This window comes from Strix uralensis, chromosome Z (assembly GCF_047716275.1).
Source record: "Strix uralensis isolate ZFMK-TIS-50842 chromosome Z, bStrUra1, whole genome shotgun sequence".
Lineage (NCBI taxonomy): Eukaryota > Metazoa > Chordata > Aves > Strigiformes > Strigidae > Strix > Strix uralensis.
Window position 1 is genome coordinate 90,138,462 of NC_134012.1, and position 19,377 is coordinate 90,157,838.

The following is a 19,377-nucleotide window of genomic DNA, read 5'->3' on the forward strand; positions in this document are numbered from 1 at the left end:
CACATTTGAGAAACAAATGTTGAAGATTTTTTAGTCATGAATGGAGACAGCTGTACTGACATATGGTGTGCATTTTGATTATTGTAAGATTATACTGAATGAATCTAATGTGGTGGTGTGGTTTAGCCCCAGTCAGCAATTAAGCACCACACAGCCGCTTGCTCACTCCTTCCCCCTCCCAGGGGATGGGGAGGAGAATTGGAAAAAAAGTAAAACTCGTGGGTTGAGATAAGAACAGTTTAATAAATAAAATATAATAATAATAATAAATATTGTAATAATAATTGCAATGAAAAGAAATATAGCAAAAAGAAAAATAAAACCCAAGAAAAGACAAGTGATGCACAATGCAATGTGCTCTCAAAATTGTTCTCATGTAAGTGAAGAGGGAACTCATGCTATGTGTAATATGTTGCTATTTCTTTAAAATACTGGACACATATTTTTTTCTTTAACTACTCATTCAATGCAGTTCTAAAACTGCATTTTACTCCCCTTGATTTTATCATAGACCCATAGTATGTATTAAATATGTCAAAAGAACTCTGTAATCTTGAGAAGAAGAAAAACAGCATTTCATTCATTATTTTTCTGAACTAGAAAAAAGTAAACCCAGACTTACAAGTAGAAGTAAAGCCCAGTATTCGAGCAAGAAAAATTCAAGAAGAGAAGATGAGGAAACAGATGCAGAAAGAAGAATACTGGAGAAGGCGAGAAGAGGAAGAACGCTGGAGGATGGAAATGAGGTAATGCGTTCTGTTTTATCAATGAATGAGACAAAGCTGCAGTCAGATTATCTAAAACTAACTCCGCTTCTGTAGTTACTTCTTCTGAATACTTGTTTTGGAAACTCTGTACTGTCTTGTTTTAAATTGTCATTATCCTTCTGGGGTTTTCATTTGTTAGTGTTCAATCCCCCTGAGGAATGCAGGCTAATTAGAATTATCTGTTATAAATTCAGACCCAGTTTCAAAATAACCATTCATTTCAGTTACCCTCTGGAGTTCACTGGTATTTGCTTATAACTATTAGAAATGAGTTAGTGAGGACATACAGGAATTCATTTAGAATGGTTGCAAATATTAACTGCTATATAAAGAACACTTTGATTGGTGCACTTCAGGCGATACGAAGAAGACATGTACTGGAGGAGAATGGAGGAAGAGCAGCATCACTGGGATGACCGTCGCAGAATACCAGATGGAGGATATCCTCATGGTCCTCCTGGACCTCTAGGCCTGCTGGGAGTTAGACCAGGAATGCCTCCTCAGCCCCAAGGACCAGCTGTGAGTTTCTTAACCTGAGGAAAAAAAGTGAAGTCATACTTAACAGGAGGCACAGTTAAGAACTATAATTTATTCAGTGCTACTTCAGTTGTCTCCAGTGCTTCTTAATAAAAGATTTGGGAAAGTGAAGAAGAAATTACATGCTAATGAAACTGTGTAGATGGACCTGTCTTCCAAAATACGTCCACTGAAATGACAAAAAGATGCCTTAAAGACAAACATTGTTTCCTCTGAAATACAGGTCACTCTGGATTTGTGTACTACTTTTTTATTTTACCTATTTGCATTATACAGCATTATTTATCTAATTGTGGACAAATGGATGGAGAAAAACTTGTTGGATCGTCAGTCCCAGAGGACAGTGGTTAGTGGTGGGTTGTACTCTACCTGGAGGTCAGTAAAAAGTGCAGTACCACATGGGTTTATCCTGGGTTTTGTCTCAACACCTTATCAGTGATCTGAAAGGTGATGTTGTGAGTGCACACTCACAAGGTTTGCAGCTAGCATGAAATTGAATCAGCTTCCGGTGGGGAGAATAGTTGCTGTCTTTGAGGGCAGGGCTGCCATCCAGAGAGAGACCTAGGCAGACTGGAGGAATGGACCAGCAGGAACTTTACGGAATTCTGCAAGGACAAATGCCTAATGCTGCACTTGGGAAGGAATAACCCCTTGCACTGGTATAGGCTGGGAAATGACAGGCTGGATAGCAGCCCTTCTGAAAGGGAACTGGGGATCTTGGCGGGTAACAAGCCAAACATGAGTCAACAGTGTGCCCTGGCAGTAATGAAGGCCAACAGCGTGCTGGGTTATATTAGCAGGAACGTGATCAGTAGATGAAGGATCATCTTTGATTAGACCCAAACTGCAATACTACATTCAGATACTATAAACCATAGGAGGCTCAGTGTGGGGCTACTGGGATGATCAGGGGTCTGGAACACATGCCCTGTGAGGAGAGACTGAGGGACCTTGACTTCTTCAGCCTGGAGAAGAGAGAGCTTCAGTGGGAGATAATAGCCTTCTAGTACCTGTGCATTTTAAAGACAGTGGAGCCAGGCTTTTTACGGTCATGAGAGGGTGAGATACAACCAGCTTAAGCTGAGACCAAAGAGGTTCAGATTGAATACAGGAAATAATTTTTTTCACACAGCTGTTGTGCTGCCTCCATCTCTGGCAGTTTTCAAGAATCAGCTGCATCAAGTCCCTGAGCAACATGATGTAGTCTTACTAGCTGACCACGGTTTGCACAGGAGATTGGACTAGAGGACCTCCTGAGGTCCCTTCCTGTTTGAATTCTCCTGTGATTGTATGAAAGCAATCCTGGATACTTTATTTTGCAGCAATATGCAAGTATTTCCCACTTGACAGAAAGACAATGCATATTTATGTTGGGGAGATACTTTTGATCCTGGGATTTTGCAATTTGTTTAATTTTGATATATTTCATCTTTTTTTAGATGTGATTGATTGTGGCCAGTGTAAGTTGTTAAGGACACTTCAGTTCATGTTTTGTTAAATTTCAGCAATTTGAGGTTTGAATATTCTGTTTAGCTGAATGTTTGGGTTTTGGTCACTTATTATTTGCGAACTTGGAAGTGTACCCAAATTTCAGAAATACGCTTTTTCATCTGTGTAGCCTCTACGCCGCCCTGACTCCTCTGATGACCGCTATGTGATGACCAAACATGCTGCTATATATCCAACAGAGGAGGAACTTCAAGCAGTCCAAAAAATTGTTTCAATTACTGAGCGTGCTTTGAAACTTGTTTCTGACAACATGACTGATCATGAAAAAAGCAAGAACAAAGAGGGAGATGACAAAAAAGATGGCAGTAAAGACAGGTATATTTTCTTTATTACTTTTTAAGAATTTCATCATTTGTTTCTGAAGTTTTTCCTTACACTGTTACCAGTGCTTCCAGGGATTCTGTTCTTTTTGGGTTTTGATGTGGTGCATGTCACTATGGCCCCAAAAGTATGTGGAATACTCCTATTTTATTGCACTTTTATATCTTCAGGATTAGTTTTAAGGTTTTTATATTATTTTAAAATGCAACTTCTAACTATGATTCACAGAGCTTTGAAAGGAGTTTTACGGGTAGGCGTTTTGGCTAAAGGTTTGCTACTCCGTGGAGACCGAAACGTCAATCTTGTTTTGTTATGTGCTGAAAAGCCTTCAAAGACGTTACTCAGTCGTATTGCTGAAAGTCTTCCCAAACAACTTGCAGTAAGTAGAATTTAGATTTTTGGATTAAAATTTTTTAAAAATACTGTAAGAATCTGTCCTCACTGTGCTGCGTTTCATAGCTCAGGTTCAGTTCCTTTCTGTTTTCTGAGTGTTTCCTTCTGAATTCAGGCACTATGCTGCATGTTTTGCTTTCTGTATATTGTATTCATACAAGTGTCTGGGTGTTTACGCTAGGGGTGTAGTATCAGTCATCATTGAATAGATTTCATTTAATCAAGGAACAGAAATGAACAGAAGAAGGGCTATTACCCAGTTACCAGCAGCTATAGAGCTAATTTGTGCAGTGTTGCAGGAAGCTTGCTACCTGAAGGTCAAAGTTCTCCACTGATGCCAACCTGTTTGTACTTATATCTTGTTTCCAATTTTTAATGTCAGTGCTTTGTAGTTCCACAGTTAGTTAACTAAGTCTTGTGTGTTTGTGTTTTTTAATTTGGCACTTCTTTAAAAAAAAAAAAAGTACAGGCAGTCTTAGACCATTCAGTGGAATTCATATAAACTATTTGCTGTATTTCCCCAAGAAATGAAAGTATGGAATAAAGTCCTTGCTCTCTGCTGAACAAAGCCTGTCCACCATCATTATAGAATGCTTGTTATAGCATTAGAGTATCAATACTGTCTGGTAAAATGTTTGACAGAATTGATGACGTGGTAGAGCTTTAGCAGGATCAGATTAATTAGAAAATAATCTTGAGTTGGCTCTTATTTGAAGAAAATTTTAAAACTGCACACCTTTGACTTTGTGGAGAAGTCACGTGTCTTCTAGCTTGTGGAAGAAGGTGACAGGTGCCTACAGCTTCCTTTTTGGGGTGTTTAGAATTATTAAATCTAGTTGCAAGAAGCAATTCTGAATAACCATCTTGTTAGTTACTCTTTTTTTTTTTCCCTGGTGTTTATCTTGCCCTTTGTTCTTAGCATGTTGTGACAGACAAGTATAGAATGTACCTACCAGTACCCATCCTGTAACTGCGAGCTTGAAGAGCAGCCACTGCATCTTTGTGGTTTTTAAAGGCTCCGATGTTCCAGTGAGAAACATATTCAGCTGACATTTTAAGTGGCACTGAGGCTTTTCTTTATCTCAAACACTGTCAAGGTTCTTATTATGTAACTTGTATATGAATTTATTTTCTGGGTATTTTTTTTTTGTTTTGCATGCTTGGTGACCGCTGTGTATTTTCATTAATGATTTGGAAACAGATGCAAGTCCATGTATATGTATCTTAATTGTGTATACGGTGGTCTCTTTGAATACAGAGGTATCTGCTTCATATAATTATACTGCATTTCTATCTTTCTGTTAAAAAGACTATGTGGAAATCCGTTTTCTTCCCTATACTTTTGTTGGCCACATGCTAACAGAAATTTCTGTTTCTCCGTATTTAGGTAATAAGTCCTGAGAAATATGATATCAAGTGTGCAGTCCCAGAAGCAGCAATAATTTTAAATTCATGTGTGGAACCCAAAATGCAAGTTACTATCACACTGACATCTCCAGTCATTCGGGAAGAGAACATGAGGGATGGAGGTTGGGAAGTTGTTAAAAATGTTCCTTCTTTCTCACCCATCTTATTTTTTTGTTTATCTATTCTGCTTAAGATGGCATTAAGGTCCTGGAAGGCAACATGCTGGCACATGTATTTGATCGAAACCTTGTTTTCCAACAACCAGTCTTGGTAGAGAACAGTTGGTTAAAATAAATGCTTCTATAATGCGTTTAACTTTTAAAATTTCTAACTTTATATCCAACCTCAGCTTTCTGGAAAAGGTACAAATGACTATTTTTTCCCCTCTTTTAAAATTATGTGGAAAACTATGTGTTTTATAGCAAGTGGCTATAAACTGGCTTTCTAGAGCAGTCTTGCCCTAAGAGAAAGATTGTATGGTTTTAGAAAATCAAATCACAGGTTTTTGGGTTTAAACTGGATCAGTATTACTATCACTTATACATTCCAAATAGCAGCACCACTTAAAATGCACTTTTATAATATTTTTGATGGTAACAGTGCTTCTAACTTTAAAAAACGATGCGATTTTTTCCAGCTCTCTGAGGTTGCTTTTTGGTCTGGAGTGCTTTTTGAGTATATTTAGGCTCCTGGTATTAAAATTAGTCTTCGATCCAACTGGCAAACCCAGACTAGTACAATAAGAAATGGCTTTGTCATTGAGCTGAAGCAGAAGGTGAAGCTTGTAAATCAATTTACATTTGTGAAGTCCACAGTTTCTCTGGTGCCAGCAGTGTTGCTTTAGGGTCTGTTCTGTAACACTTTCAAAGCTCCAAAAGCTTTTAAGCCAACAAGCATGATTAATGTCTGCAGTACATTGGTTCATTTTGTTTATGGGTCAGATAAAACTAACTTTTGTTTCCTTTTAATCCTGTATTTTCATAGTTGAAAGAGATCATAGCAAACTGGGTTGTGGTGTTTGACAGTGAACCTACAAATAGGAAATTTGAGGCTATCTTAACACTTCTCATATGCAGGCTGAAAAAAATTGTATGTGTATATGTATACCTGTGCTTGTGTATATACGTATTTATATAAGCCACGGAGGTTTTTTTATTTCATCTCATTATTACATGTCCTCTAAAATACTTAAGGTTTTTATATTGCATTAGTGAATGTCCTGTAGCTGTGACTAGTGCATTGTAACCAAGCTGTGTTAACAAAGTCATCCTACATAATCAGAAAGAAAAATTTCAAGATGCATTCTCTGGTTTGGATGACTTCTGAAGCGTCTTTAAGAGTGCTTTGTACATGATTTTTAAGCTATGCATATTATTCGTAGCTATAAAGGCTTTGTACATGTACTGTCACACCCAACTGATTTTACTTGTTTTTTGACAACCTAAGTGTAAAAGACTTCTGGTTTGTCTGTGCTGAATACAACTTCACATATTATTTAAGCTAATAAAGAATACTTCAACTTAAATTTGATTATTCAATTAGATTAACTATTAAATGAAGTTAACTTTAAACACCATGTTAATTTCTTAATGTACTATGTAATAGTGTAATATTGATTCCTGCCACAATACTCAATTAAGTGGTTTCTGGCCTAAAATTCTATAATGTGGGCTAAAATAAATTTCAAATTGCTACCATGAATCCCTTAATTTATGCCACCTAAAGGAAACAAATCTGTATTTTTGTCTGACCCACACTTGAGTTAAAATGATCTTTATGAGTTTACTCACTGCTGAATGCAGTACTGCCTCTAGGCAAGCAAAATCAAGTTAGATTTCTCTTCAAGACACTGAGCAGTATAAAATGGATGTGCAGAAAAGTTCGCTTTTGGAACTAGAGCAAATAGAAGACTGAATTGCAAATTATTGCAGCAAAGAAGGCCTTGTTACGAAGACTGCTGCTTATTTGCTGCAGAGTTACAGTATGTGTTTGTGTTTTTTCTTACTGCAGCTTCTCATGCTCTGTGTCTTACAATGGTGTAAAGTTTTCATTTTCTTCAGCCCGCTTGGGAAGCTAGTTCAGGTGATAAGGAAGGCTTTACCGGAAGAACCAGTTTGAGGAAAGATGAGACTGAGACTTGCATGTGGAGTAGAATCATGTTTGATGTGTAATAAACCTATTACATGATGAAAAGGCTAAAATAAAAATACAGTGAAATCAAATTGTTAACCGCATAGCTACTGTTTCTTACAGTATTGTGCGTCTGACAGTTTACTGAATCTGATATATTCGAAGTGCTCTAACCCCTGCTGTGGAATCTTTCCTTCAGCAAAGGAAGTGTACATACTTACAAACGCATAGATGTGTGCGCGCATGACTTTTTTATCCTTAGCTTGCAGCTCCGGTCCAAAGCCTTCTAGCAGAGGGACTTGATTTCTGTCAGGGGTTGCTGCCAAGACATTGGAAGGATTTTTGACCAAGGTTTTCTAAGGCTCAGTGTCACACCTGCCATGCTTTACAAAGGAGGGGGTTTGGATGCATAGTCCTAGCATCTACTGTTACTTTGTGTTTGTTTTTTTTTTTTTCTTTTCGTCTTTGTCTCTCCCCTAGAATTAAGCAGTGTTCACACTAGTCTTGAAATAGTTGACTGGGTAAAATGTATTTCACACAATAAAACTTAACAAAATTGATATACCTGTTAACTTTTGATGAAGAGGTAGTGTGGACACAGCATATCTAACTGAAGATTAACCCCTTATATTTAGGCTAGTAATAAAGTTATGTAGGTTAAGAATTCATGCTTGTATTTAGTAAATTAATTCAGTTTTTTGTCTTAGCTTAACAGTGTGGTAGGTTAGGCATCTGAATTTAGTTAAATAGTCTTTAAGGGGTTAATCCTGAAATGTGAAACAGATGCAAAAATCCACAGATTAAATATTACAAGAGTTTCCTTGATACATTTTTTCAGTCAATGTATTCTCAGTGCAATAGGTGCCTTGGCAACTTCTGACTTCTAGAGTCTTTTTAAGTTTCAAGGTATTCATATGAAATCTATTAGTAGCACGCTTTAGATTGACATTTCCAGCACTGAGTAAGATTTTCTTCTGTACATTTAAACTGTAATTCTCTTTAGAAAAATTATTTTCCAAATTGAAGTTTTTCAGAGTTAAAAGTAGTTTGAGCTTCAAATTCTGTAATGAATTACTGTGCTATAAGTTTGCACAATTTCACCTATTTGGATATTAGTTTTAGAAGGTTATAAATAATTGACTGGTTAGGCTACTAGTCCCAACAACCCATATTTTTATTTTCAATTTCTCAACCTTACTTTGCCACTTCTTCCCTGCTGTGGGTTTCCTCTAAATGTACTCTTTGTCTCTTATATCCAGCTTGTACTCATTTCATCAGTTATCTTACCTGGCACATCTCCTGTATAGGTTTGGGTTTGTTTGGGTTTTCTTGGTTTTGTTTTATTTTAAAGGAAATACCACTTTAAATGTCTTCATTTGCTCTGTAAAAGCTTTGTTAGTGCAGATTTTCATCTTTGCACTTTAACATATAGTCCATTCTTTTGAATATCTGTGTGGGAAGATACCTGTGTTCTTCTCAGCTTTATTTTTATTTTGAAATCCTCCCCCTTTTAGCCATGTGCAGAGCAATGGGACTATTCTGCAAAAATGCTCAAATCTGAATGTAGTACTTCAGACTAAATTTAATTACTATATTGCAGAGTTGTACCACCATGTTCATTCATGGCTTTCTAGCTTCTCTGTATAGTGAAGTATCCTACTATTTATTTTACATTTGTGTAAAGTAGGTGGTTTCAGAGCTGTTTTCTGCAGCATCACTAAAAGCCTCTCATTGCTTGCATGTTTCATTAGTCTCAATATATTTTTTTTTTTTAATTTTGTTCTCTGACTTACCTAAGTTTATATCTTACTGGAGTAAACTGTATTGTTCCATACAGCTAGCTCCTGTGAAATGAGTGCCATTGAGTGAGGGCTTTTTGTTTCATCTTACCTGGTGTATCACCAGTTATGCTACCGATGTACTTTGTTACTAGTCACAATAGCAATTTTCATAATTATTAAAACAAAGAACTTTTAAAGGTGATCACTACATTATATTTTTCACTAACTTGAGGATACCATTTCACATTATCCAGTGGTTTGAGTTTCATTGATTAAACCACTTCCAAAAGTGCCTGTGGTCTCTTCATTTTTGCTAACAAAGCAATTAGCTTGGTAATTAAATCCTTTTCTGAACAATTAAATATACAAGATCTACTGTATTTTCTTTCTTTTGGGCATTCTGCTTTGTTTTTAAACTATTCTTTTCTTTTTCCTGCTGAATCTTAAGTAAAGCAGGCCCTTTTCAGATCCTTTCTTGCATCCTGAACAATACTGGAGCACGTACATTATGACCTGGGAAATTTTATTTATATAAGTATGAGACAGGGTACTAGAAAGTAATGGAACTCTGTAATATTTAAGAACATTTCACCTTCCTTTAGTCAGGTTTTTAAAACAAAATAATTTCAAGTTTAAGGTATGATAAAAATAACACCATTACTAAACATCTAGCGCTTTTAAGATTTGTTCTACTTAGTTTTCCTTTTAATTATAAGTCCCAAATAACACATGACCATTCAAATCTACAAGAAACTAAGTTTAAATGTTTCTACTTGGTTAAAGTGGATTTTTGTGTTCCTTCTGTCTTGTGTTCTCTGTGCTGGTGCACTGTGTCCAACCATCCTTCCTTCAGTATTTAATTTTAGGGGATATGTGTTTTTCCAGTGTTAGCTTAAATACAGAAGTACTACGCATTGCACAATTCGCAATGCATTTGAAAATAATCTCAGAGCTGAAGTATAATATGCTCTTGATCTTCATACGGGGTTGATGCCCTAGTCCTAATTGAATGGCTTTTGTTGAACACTTAGATTTGTTGTTCAAGGGTTTAAATTTTAAATGGCATGTGTGACATTGAAGCTACTTTAAGGAAGTGTCTTGCTCACCTGGTCAAACACCCATTCCTCACTGCATTTTGCCAATTCAATCCATTTTAGATGTAACCTCGGGTATGGTGAAAGACCCACCGGACGTCTTGGACAGGCAAAAATGCCTTGACGCTCTGGCTGCTCTACGCCACGCTAAGTGGTTCCAGGTTCGGAACATCATTTTACTTTTTTTTTTGTAGCCTTATGAGAGATTAGTTCAGTTGCAATATAAATGTTTAATTGTGTGAAAACACTCAGCGTTGTTCATGCTAATAATACTTAATATTTTTCTGGTCCCTAAATTTAAATGTAGAAGGTTAAGTACGGAGGAACTGCTTTATGCAGTTATTGCTCATTTGACATTTTTTTTTTCTGGTCATTGAGAAGGCGACGTTGAAAGCTTGACTCGCTTGGGGTGATCATATGTTGTATATTTGTTATATATTCCATAAGGCTGCAGAGTAACTTTGCTTTAAATAATGGAATATGTGTTTAAAGCTTTACGTTTAGATTTAAGACTTTTTTTCCTATTTCTTTAAGTGCATTAAGTGTAGGGAATGGAAGGCGAGAAGCAACTGTTTGGTTTAGTGACTTTGCATTCTGGCAAAGGCACAATAAAGAAACCAAACAGATTCCCTTGACCTTTCAGTCTCTATACCTATTTCTTAGATCTTTACTTTATCCTTTTTATTTCTAATATAGAAAGATACTGTATTTATTGTTACAAGTGAACATAGGTCAAAGTGTACAGGGAATCAAGAAACGTTATTCTTGTATAACCTGTGCACTTTGACTTCTACCACCTTAAATTACTAACCCTGTATAAAATACTGCTGTAAATGGCAGCTCATGGAATAAAGTTGTAGAATGATTTGTTTCAATCCTGTATCTGAGCTTCCATTGAACAGTGGTGTTTTAGTCTTTCAACAAGTCCTATGTGCTGTAGGTGCTAGGATTAATTAATTTGATTTTGTATTGCTCCCAAGGCTAGAGCTAATGGTCTGCAGTCCTGTGTGATTATCATACGTATTCTTCGTGATCTCTGTCAGCGGGTTCCAACTTGGTCTGATTTTCCAAGCTGGGTAAGTAATGTTCTTTTGAATGACTCTTTTTAATACACATGGTACTGCAAATAAAGTACAGGGAAGTGTTACTACAGTTTTTAAATGTAGACTTTCTCAAGAAGTAATGCGGGGGTTTTTTGTCCCCGTGTCCCATCCCCCCCCCCCTAGTAATCCAGATTCCCTCTAAAAATGTAATTTTCTGAGGTTTTGTCATCTGGAGCTGGAATTTATTTTTTTTTCCCAGAAGGAATTTTATTGTTCTTTTGTATTCTTTGTGGGTAGCATTCTTATTCTAGATTTTAGTGCTTTTTTCCTTTACTCTGTTTAAAAGAATCTAGTATTTTCTAACCACCTACTCTGATTGCTTGGGGCTTACTGAAAATTATTTAGAATAATGTCAGCTGTGCCCAGATAGTTCTCTGATAATAGAAGGGCTACTTGAAAGATAAACCACAGTAATTCCTGTGACCATTAATATGTCTCTTCTGCAAAATGAATTACCACAGTACTTCAGTGCAATCTGTGGATGTGTCACCATTAGCATTTTAATCAGTGTCACTTAAATCTCTGGGTTGTACCAGGTTACCTTTATTCTTGCAGCCAGTTGTTCTTGGAGCGTTCCTTTTGCATTGACTATCTTAAATGATGCTCTCCAGGAGTTCAACTTGTGCTCCAAATATTAACAGATGTTCAGTCTGTGGACTGGACAAAGTTAGTCTGAAACAAAATCTCTGAAGCATGTATCTGACTGGTCTGTTTCACAGACCAAATCCTATTGCACTGCATGCTGCTTCCTTTTCAGTTTTGACAGGAAGAGCACTAATATTGTCAAGACAGTTTGAGCAGTTGGTGTTATTTCAATGAGAAATGTTTTACAACTGTACTACGTTTGCAGACAGTTTTATTAAATTACTTCTGATATTTATTGCTTCTGGAAAAATGTGGAGCACTTATTTCTGGTTTTTAAATATTTAAAGTAAAAAAAAAAATAGTGTCAGTTTCTGTGCTACATTTCCTGAGATACACTGTACAAATATAGCTTAAAAGAAGCTAAGAAGTATGTAAGTGCCCTCTTATGTCACTATGATACTGAGTTGCCAAAGAATAAACGCCAGCATACTTTTAGAAAAGCATCCTTAGAACTATTGCAACACACAGCAGGCGCATAGATGAAGAACAAGGAATGTTGTTTCTTATTTCTCTGTTCTAAGGCACATCCAGAGGGGGAGAGAGGTATGAAGCAGTGTATCAGGCCTAGCTGTGTCTCATTTATCTCCAAAAGTGATTCCTGATTTGCTCCTGGTACCTGATGAATTGTTAGTGACATGGGTCAACATTGTTTAGTCACCTGTTCTTTTGGCCTGATGAAAATGGGGATAGATGTAATCTCTGCCAGTCACAGATGGAATTTCATAGATTGAAGAGATAGATTTTTCTGGATACAGAACTTCTCCTAACATGTATGCTAGAAGCCTGTTACAAACCAAAATGATGCCAGAGCTTTTCAAAAAGAACCGAAGTAGTTGTAAAAATAGAAGATATTAGGAAGTCTAAATACAGACATTAGTAGCACCCTCTTTACGTGCCTAAAAATAAAATCTAAATTAGAAGAATTTTGTCAAGTTCCTACAAGTTAGAAGGAACTATTATTCAAGGTTGATTTTTTTTAAACTTGAAATCCAGCCTTTAGTGCACATAAACATCAGGGCATCCTAATTCGCATTTTCCTAGGATTAAGTTGTAGACTTTAGTGTATTATATAAGGATCCAAAAGAACTAGACTTGAATAAATGCAAAAACATGATCTGCTTTTTTTCTTCCCTGCTTCATACTTGAAAACAACTAAATTACTGTTACTAAATTCTGAGTGATACAGTGAGAGTATGGAAATACCATGCTCAGGAATTGAAATTTGTCAGTTAAATGGAGCAGAAATAGAAAGGAATGGGCACTCTTAGTGAAGGACTGTGATCAATATTGCCTGTAGTTATTTGCATGCATCAGAATAGGCATTTACTCCTGGAGAGTAAAAATAAAAGGCAACATTTGAACACCTGTAAACTCGGTGGGGAAGGGAAGGACCAAAATATAACACCCACCCCCCACCCACCCCCCCCAAAAAACCACACCAATAAACAGGAGAGATCCATTGTTTGAGAATTAAACTTGTCAAAGAGGTAGTATTGAAACATCCATTAAATGCTGAAAAAAACCCTAAGGAAAGCTATTATCTACTTTTACAAATAACTTTTATAGATTTTTCTGGAAAAAATAGTGTATAATAACAATGGAAATATTCACAGAAAAAAAAAGTATTTAAAATACAGCTAATCATTTAAACCATTTTAACTAATACCAAAAAATCTATAAATTTTAGAAAACCTGTTTATCATCAATGTTATTGTACACTTGTTTAACATCTGAGTTAGTGTTAGCCTATATCCAGGAGAAAAGTTGCTGTGAACTTCAGTTTTGGTAAACTGAAGAACTAGTAGCCACTTAAAAATGTAATGATCTTTTAACATTTGATGATTTAAGTTTCTCTGCTTCTATAGAAATTATTTTACTATAGCATCCTGTTAATTTCATTAGATATGCCTTGTGCTGTTCATTCATGTGGCTGGCAGATTTAGGTGACACGCCATGTTTCATACTCTCTCAAAAAATGGCTGGACAAGTTGTCTACCTGCATATGCACAGTAGGCTACTACTGCATCAATTTCTAGAAAACTTATGAGTTTGTAATGAGAAGAAGCATATCAGTATCACTACTCAATGTTAATCTTGCACCAGCTTTCTTTTTATTCATCTTTATAAAATATCTGGGTTTTTTTTTCATTTTAACTGAAAGTGTTTTATGATGTATAATGTTCTTCAAAAGTTCTATATTGACAACAGTAGCAGCTTTTTTCAATATTTTTCAGTCTTCTAAATTGGCTGGATTTTCTTGTTGGTCTAGGCTATGGAGTTGCTTGTGGAAAAAGCAATTAGCAGCGCTACTGGACCACAGAGTCCTGGGGATGCACTGAGAAGAGTTTTTGAGTGTATATCTTCAGGAATCATCCTTAAAGGCAAGTTGCATTTGATCACTGTCTGTATGCTTATGCTTATCTAATATAAAATCTATAATCTTGGTTAAGTAAGGTAGAGATGTGCTACTAATTAGCCTAACCATTGTAGGTGGTCCTGGCCTTCTGGACCCTTGTGAAAAAGATCCTTTTGATACACTTGCTGTAATGACAGATCAGCAACGAGAGGATATTACTTCAAGTGCACAGGTAAGGAAATATATGTGTAAAGTAACTAAATTTTGATGGCTGGTTTTTGGCGTGGTTTTCGTTTTGTGGGGTTTTTTTTTTAATGGAGCTATATGGTTTACATGAATTTTCCTTTCTTATAATACAGTCCAGTTTTATCAGTCTTAAGCTAGGCAATGTACATGTCACAACAGGGGATGTATAATACTGTTCATTTTTGCACTAAAATTAACATCTTTTCCTGAAAAGTTTGAAGCACTCGCATCTGTATATATCTGTAAAGATGCTCACTCAACGGCAGTATGTTATTAGATTTAAAATTACCTTGGCATTTAATATTTTATAAAAAAGTCTCTATAAGTTTAATTTTTAATATTTATTGTATCCACTTACAGTATTGACCATTCATGCTTGCAACCTAAGAGGTTACTGCCCCTACCTCTTCATTTGATCCTTTTGCTAAAGATTGGACATGTGACGAGCCTTGGCTGCTTCAGTGCGAGTCCAACAGTTGAAACACATGCACATTATTTCTAAGCCTTAATGTACTTTGTGCAGAAGCAGCAAATGTGACATACACATTTTATTGTGTTGACTTCGTTGTGGGAAGGAAGGAGGGGATTATGAGAGCTAAGAATAATATCATACAACACTGATGTTCTTCATTAATTGTTTGATAAAGTACTCAAAATTGACATTTGTTTGTAACAAATACCTTCTTTTTACCCTTTTTCCAGTTTGCACTGAGACTCCTTGCATTCCGTCAAATACACAAAGTTTTAGGAATGGATCCATTACCACAGATGAATCAACGCTTCAACATCCATAATAATCGTAAAAGGAGAAGGGACAGTGATGGAGTTGATGGATTTGAAGCAGAGGGAAAAAAAGACAAAAAAGATTATGATAACTTTTAAAAATGTTTGTCATCAGTGCTAAGATTGAAGGCGATAAAAAGTCCATTTGTTGCCTTGCTTTTACTTCATTCATAATGATGTCTGTTTAAAACATACAAAACCAACTCGGGAATTGGATTTGGAAGAGAACAACCTAGCTCTTCTATGAAATTCTGAATATTTTAATGGATGTACTTTACCAGACAAATTATGGATGGAAAGACTGCAAATGGAAACTCTGTTGTCAAAAAAAAAAAGCTTTCCCTCATTGCATTTTCTTTAAATGTGTTTCTAACTTTAGTAACTTTTCTTTTTTTGTCTTTTTTATTAACAAGTGCGTTATCTTTTCATCTTGATTGTATTTAATGCAGCATTTGTGCTTCTGTTGCTATGTGTATTTTGACTTTTTATTTAGAAGTTTTTTTGTTTGCCTTTGACACTAGTTGTGTAAGTTACTTTGTGTTAGATAGTTTAAACTGTTCCCCTCCGAATTAATATTTTACAGAACTTTTTTTTGTAAAGTGAGACTGCAGGATTATGTTTTTTTCTAAATGTGAAGGGGTTACAACACATAATTATCCTGCCATTTTAGTGCTCAGAATTAAATGTTTTTGCCAATCTTGTGGCATTTGTCTCCTTAGTGTGATATAACGGTGTAATTAAGACAAATTTGTGTTAATCTAATCAAGTTTGCTGTTAGTTGTGCATTAGCAGTATAAAAGCTAATATATACAGTATGGTCTTGCAACAGTTTGGAAGCAGCTGCATAATTGATCAAAGTTTTGCATGATGTTTTTGTTTAAATAGAAGGGCTTTTACAACCATCGTTTTGGATTAAATGCATAGGTCTTTGTATGATTGACTTCGTGACATAGCAAGGCCAAAAAATAACTTTCTGAATTTCTTTTCTCAACATACAAGCAAAAATGGGCATTTCCCATTTAGACAAAGTTAGTCATTCTTCTCAGTCAACTTTGTCAATATGATATTAATGCCTCTCAGCCCTTAAAATAAATGTTTGTCATATCAGTGCCTGTGAGGTTATTCCTTATAGCTATTCCTGTATAAACTTTCTGTGAGTTTTTTCAATAATTCAAATTTAAAAGTGAAGTATTACTGAAAAAGTGAAGGTTATCAAAGAAAAAAAACAGAAAATTATTTGATGTGGCCATAGTGTATGCTTATGTCTCTTTCAAAAAGCTAAATATAGCAGTGGTGTAAGTAAAGTTACATCATACTGTTGATGTATGCTCTGGTACACAGGTGTGATTTGTTGTCACAGCACTACAGTGGAATACACAAATAAAAACTAAAATTTATTAAATGACTAAAATTCATTATACACTGCAAACTGGAGTTTCACTCATTCTGTTCAATGTGTATTATGCTTTGTTGCAAACCCATAAAACACAGATTAACAGACTAACATTCCAGTAACTACTTATCAATGGCTGTAGGAAAGTATCACACATTACAAAGATCATTTGTTAGTTCTGGTACCATTTATTAAAAAGAACGTTTGTTCTATTTTGAGATCAAATTTATCTTTGACCTTCTTAATGAGTAACTCTTGGAGTAGGGGGATGTTTCTGTTTGCAACACCTACTGCTGACAGCTTGGGCCTATGGAATAAAAATACAGTATTTTAGAGAAACAGTCTAAAGACTTAAAGAAAAAATTCAATACAGTGTTCTTCAAGCATCAGCATGCAATTTTTAAGGGAGTGATTATTAGTGGTTATCAAATAAAAGGAAAGCTCTCTGGTTGTAGAAAAGATTTCTTACTAATTTCAGCATCAGAAATAGAGAAAGCAGAAATGCTTTAAAGTTACTTTAAAAAAAAGATTACACTAGTTTATGTTGTCCAGCCTTCATGCACAGCTCTAAGCATATGCTTGTTCTTAGTCTTTTTTTTAAGAGGATATCTTGCTGCCTAGTGGTGTCTAGTTAGCCATTATTTCTTTTGGAAGCTACAGGTGCTATTCATGTGGCTAGTTAACTCCATACCAAAGTTTCTTTCCTTGTAAAGCAAAATGGTTTATTCAGGCATGTGACCCTAAAATTTAGGATTAAAGAGGGCAAAAATCTATTTTGGATTTCCTGCTTTTTGTTCTACTGGCTTTTAACTCTTAGCCAGTTTCTGGATCTTTTGAAATACTGTGTATAGCTAAAGTGGTTCTACATTTAATATGAAGCTGTGACCATGATTTTTTTCTGTGTAGTGAAGAGTGATTTTGCAGTTTGTTTCTGGTTTTCCTGCCCATTTTAATGCGCTATTTCAGGTAATTTCTAACTCCTGTTAATCTAAGAAGAATGGAAAAATAAGGTTTTAAAAAGTACAAAGCTACCTTTGACTTCAAGTCTTACACTGCACTTAGGAAGGCAAAACCAAGACCAAGTAATCAATTTATGAACAAATAATCACTTTAATATCCTGTGTTTTGGTAATGCTGGAGTTTACTAATTAGCATCATTTGCCTTTTTTGTTCATCAATGCTGTGTGTTAAATCTCAAAATCCTGAACACCATAGTGATCATGCGCAGAAGAGAAATGTATGCAGCAAGAATTTTCCACTCAGTGCTCACCTTAGAGGAACAGTTTGTGAAAGTGTGAGCTGCTCTGTTTTGAAGCTTTATCAGATTTGACTTGTCTGCCTAGTTTATAAGTGTGTCCTGTCTCTGAGCAGCATGGTTTCACATGGATTCCTGTATAGAGGCATTGCTAGAAAACAGTCTGTTGGACATAGTCCATCAACTTGCCCTTTTATGAAATTTTAGATGAACTGCTAATCTTACAGAGCTATTGAATATGATGGGTTCATTTGCTGCTTGTATTTTTAGGCCTATTTCACTACTCAGAACTAGTTTATTAGTACTAAAATTGTTGTACCTAGCAAATTTCTGAGAGTTGGAATCAACTTTAAATATTCCTACAATTTGTGTGCATATTTAACATTCTCATTGCTGGTTGAATATCTGCTGATCATCTGTTAAGTATTTACACATTGCAAATTCATTTCTTTATTAAACAATTAAGACTTGTTTAGACTACCCGAATGGAGTTTAATAGCATAGCATTAGTAATTGGAAAAAAAAGTAGTAGGCACAATTTGCAATCTGTTTTTTTTCCACTTACATTTTAGGTTTACAAAGTACAGTGATAGATTCAACAAAAACATCTGTTTTCCATTTGTTGGGTTTTTTTCTGACAGCTGTAAGCCAAAGAGCTTTCTAGCCAAAAAGGCAAGCAAATACAGTTTCTCCTGAGAGATTCTTTTATAAATCTTCTCAAGAGTTCTTTTTTTCCTTCAGCATGGTATTTCTCAGCCTTTTTAAAATGAAACAGATAAGTGATCTTTTGGGGAGGAAAAAAATCCAAGGAGTGTTATCTACAGAGTTACTACAATAGTTTTGATTTACATCCAAATAAAAATCAGCCTTCATTGTGTAAATATCTTAATTTGTATTCTCCCATTTTGTTTCACTTTCTCACTTGGATTATGAAAATGTGCATATATATTCCTAGTGCTGAGAGAAGTTTGCTGTTGTTTATTGAACTGCTTTCTGATGTTTTACAGTTTGCATTTTAAGAAATGACCTAATAACACTTGGCAAGTGTAAAGTTCCTAATGGGGTGAAGGTCGTTGTCTTTCATGGGGACATGATTGGCAGCTGTTCCTGGGGATTTTTATCCTGCACCATGCAGACTTTCCCATTTAACGTAGCCTTAACATAGCTGAGTTAGCAGGGGTCATTGTTAAGAGTCATATTCTTTAATACATGTGTTCTCTCAAACTATTTTGTAAAGCCATTGCCATTAATATTTATTCTGAAGCCAGTGATGCATTTATTGCAGGGTAGTTTAAAGCCTATCAGCTTTTAGAGGCTCAGCCTAGCTTAAACACTTTCACACATATTCTACATCAATCCTATTTCAGGTTGATATCCTAAATCCAAGCAAATGTAGAATGGCATCAAGAAACCTCTATGGATTTTCTAAGTTTCCTATGTTTAAAAATCTAAGATTGCAGAATGGAATAGCTGACCAAGAGAAAATAGAACTTTTTCTACAGTAAAAGCTTACTTTAAAACAGACAAGAAGCTTCTTGTTTCTACATGAGAATCACACACCTTGCGCCTTATATAAGCTTTTTTCTTTCCTATTCTGCATTCTGTTTGTATTAATTGTATGCATATGTGATTAGGAAGTTCTGTCCAGAATATGCAA

The 19,377-nt window shown here is 35.5% G+C and overlaps 1 protein-coding gene across 4 annotated transcripts in view; it reads left to right on the forward strand.

Annotated features, from left to right (window-relative positions):
• ZFR (zinc finger RNA binding protein) overlaps window positions 1-16,501 on the forward strand; it is a 41,651-nt gene extending 25,150 nt beyond the window's left edge. For 3 of the 4 annotated variants that reach the window (XM_074854923.1, XM_074854924.1, XM_074854925.1), the window contains 10 exons: window positions 601-746; window positions 1,124-1,286; window positions 2,923-3,128; window positions 3,363-3,513; window positions 4,915-5,056; window positions 10,003-10,100; window positions 10,920-11,015; window positions 13,957-14,068; window positions 14,178-14,275; window positions 14,992-16,501. In XM_074854923.1, the coding sequence (XP_074711024.1) occupies window positions 601-746; window positions 1,124-1,286; window positions 2,923-3,128; window positions 3,363-3,513; window positions 4,915-5,056; window positions 10,003-10,100; window positions 10,920-11,015; window positions 13,957-14,068; window positions 14,178-14,275; window positions 14,992-15,171 (1,392 nt within the window). In that variant the 3' untranslated portion in view covers window positions 15,172-16,501. Of the gene's footprint in view, window positions 1-600; window positions 747-1,123; window positions 1,287-2,922; window positions 3,129-3,362; window positions 3,514-4,914; window positions 5,057-10,002; window positions 10,101-10,919; window positions 11,016-13,956; window positions 14,069-14,177; window positions 14,276-14,991 lie in introns of those variants that run through there. The other variant, XM_074854926.1, reaches the window with a different exon arrangement.
• Window positions 16,502-19,377: the final 2,876 nt, after the last annotated feature.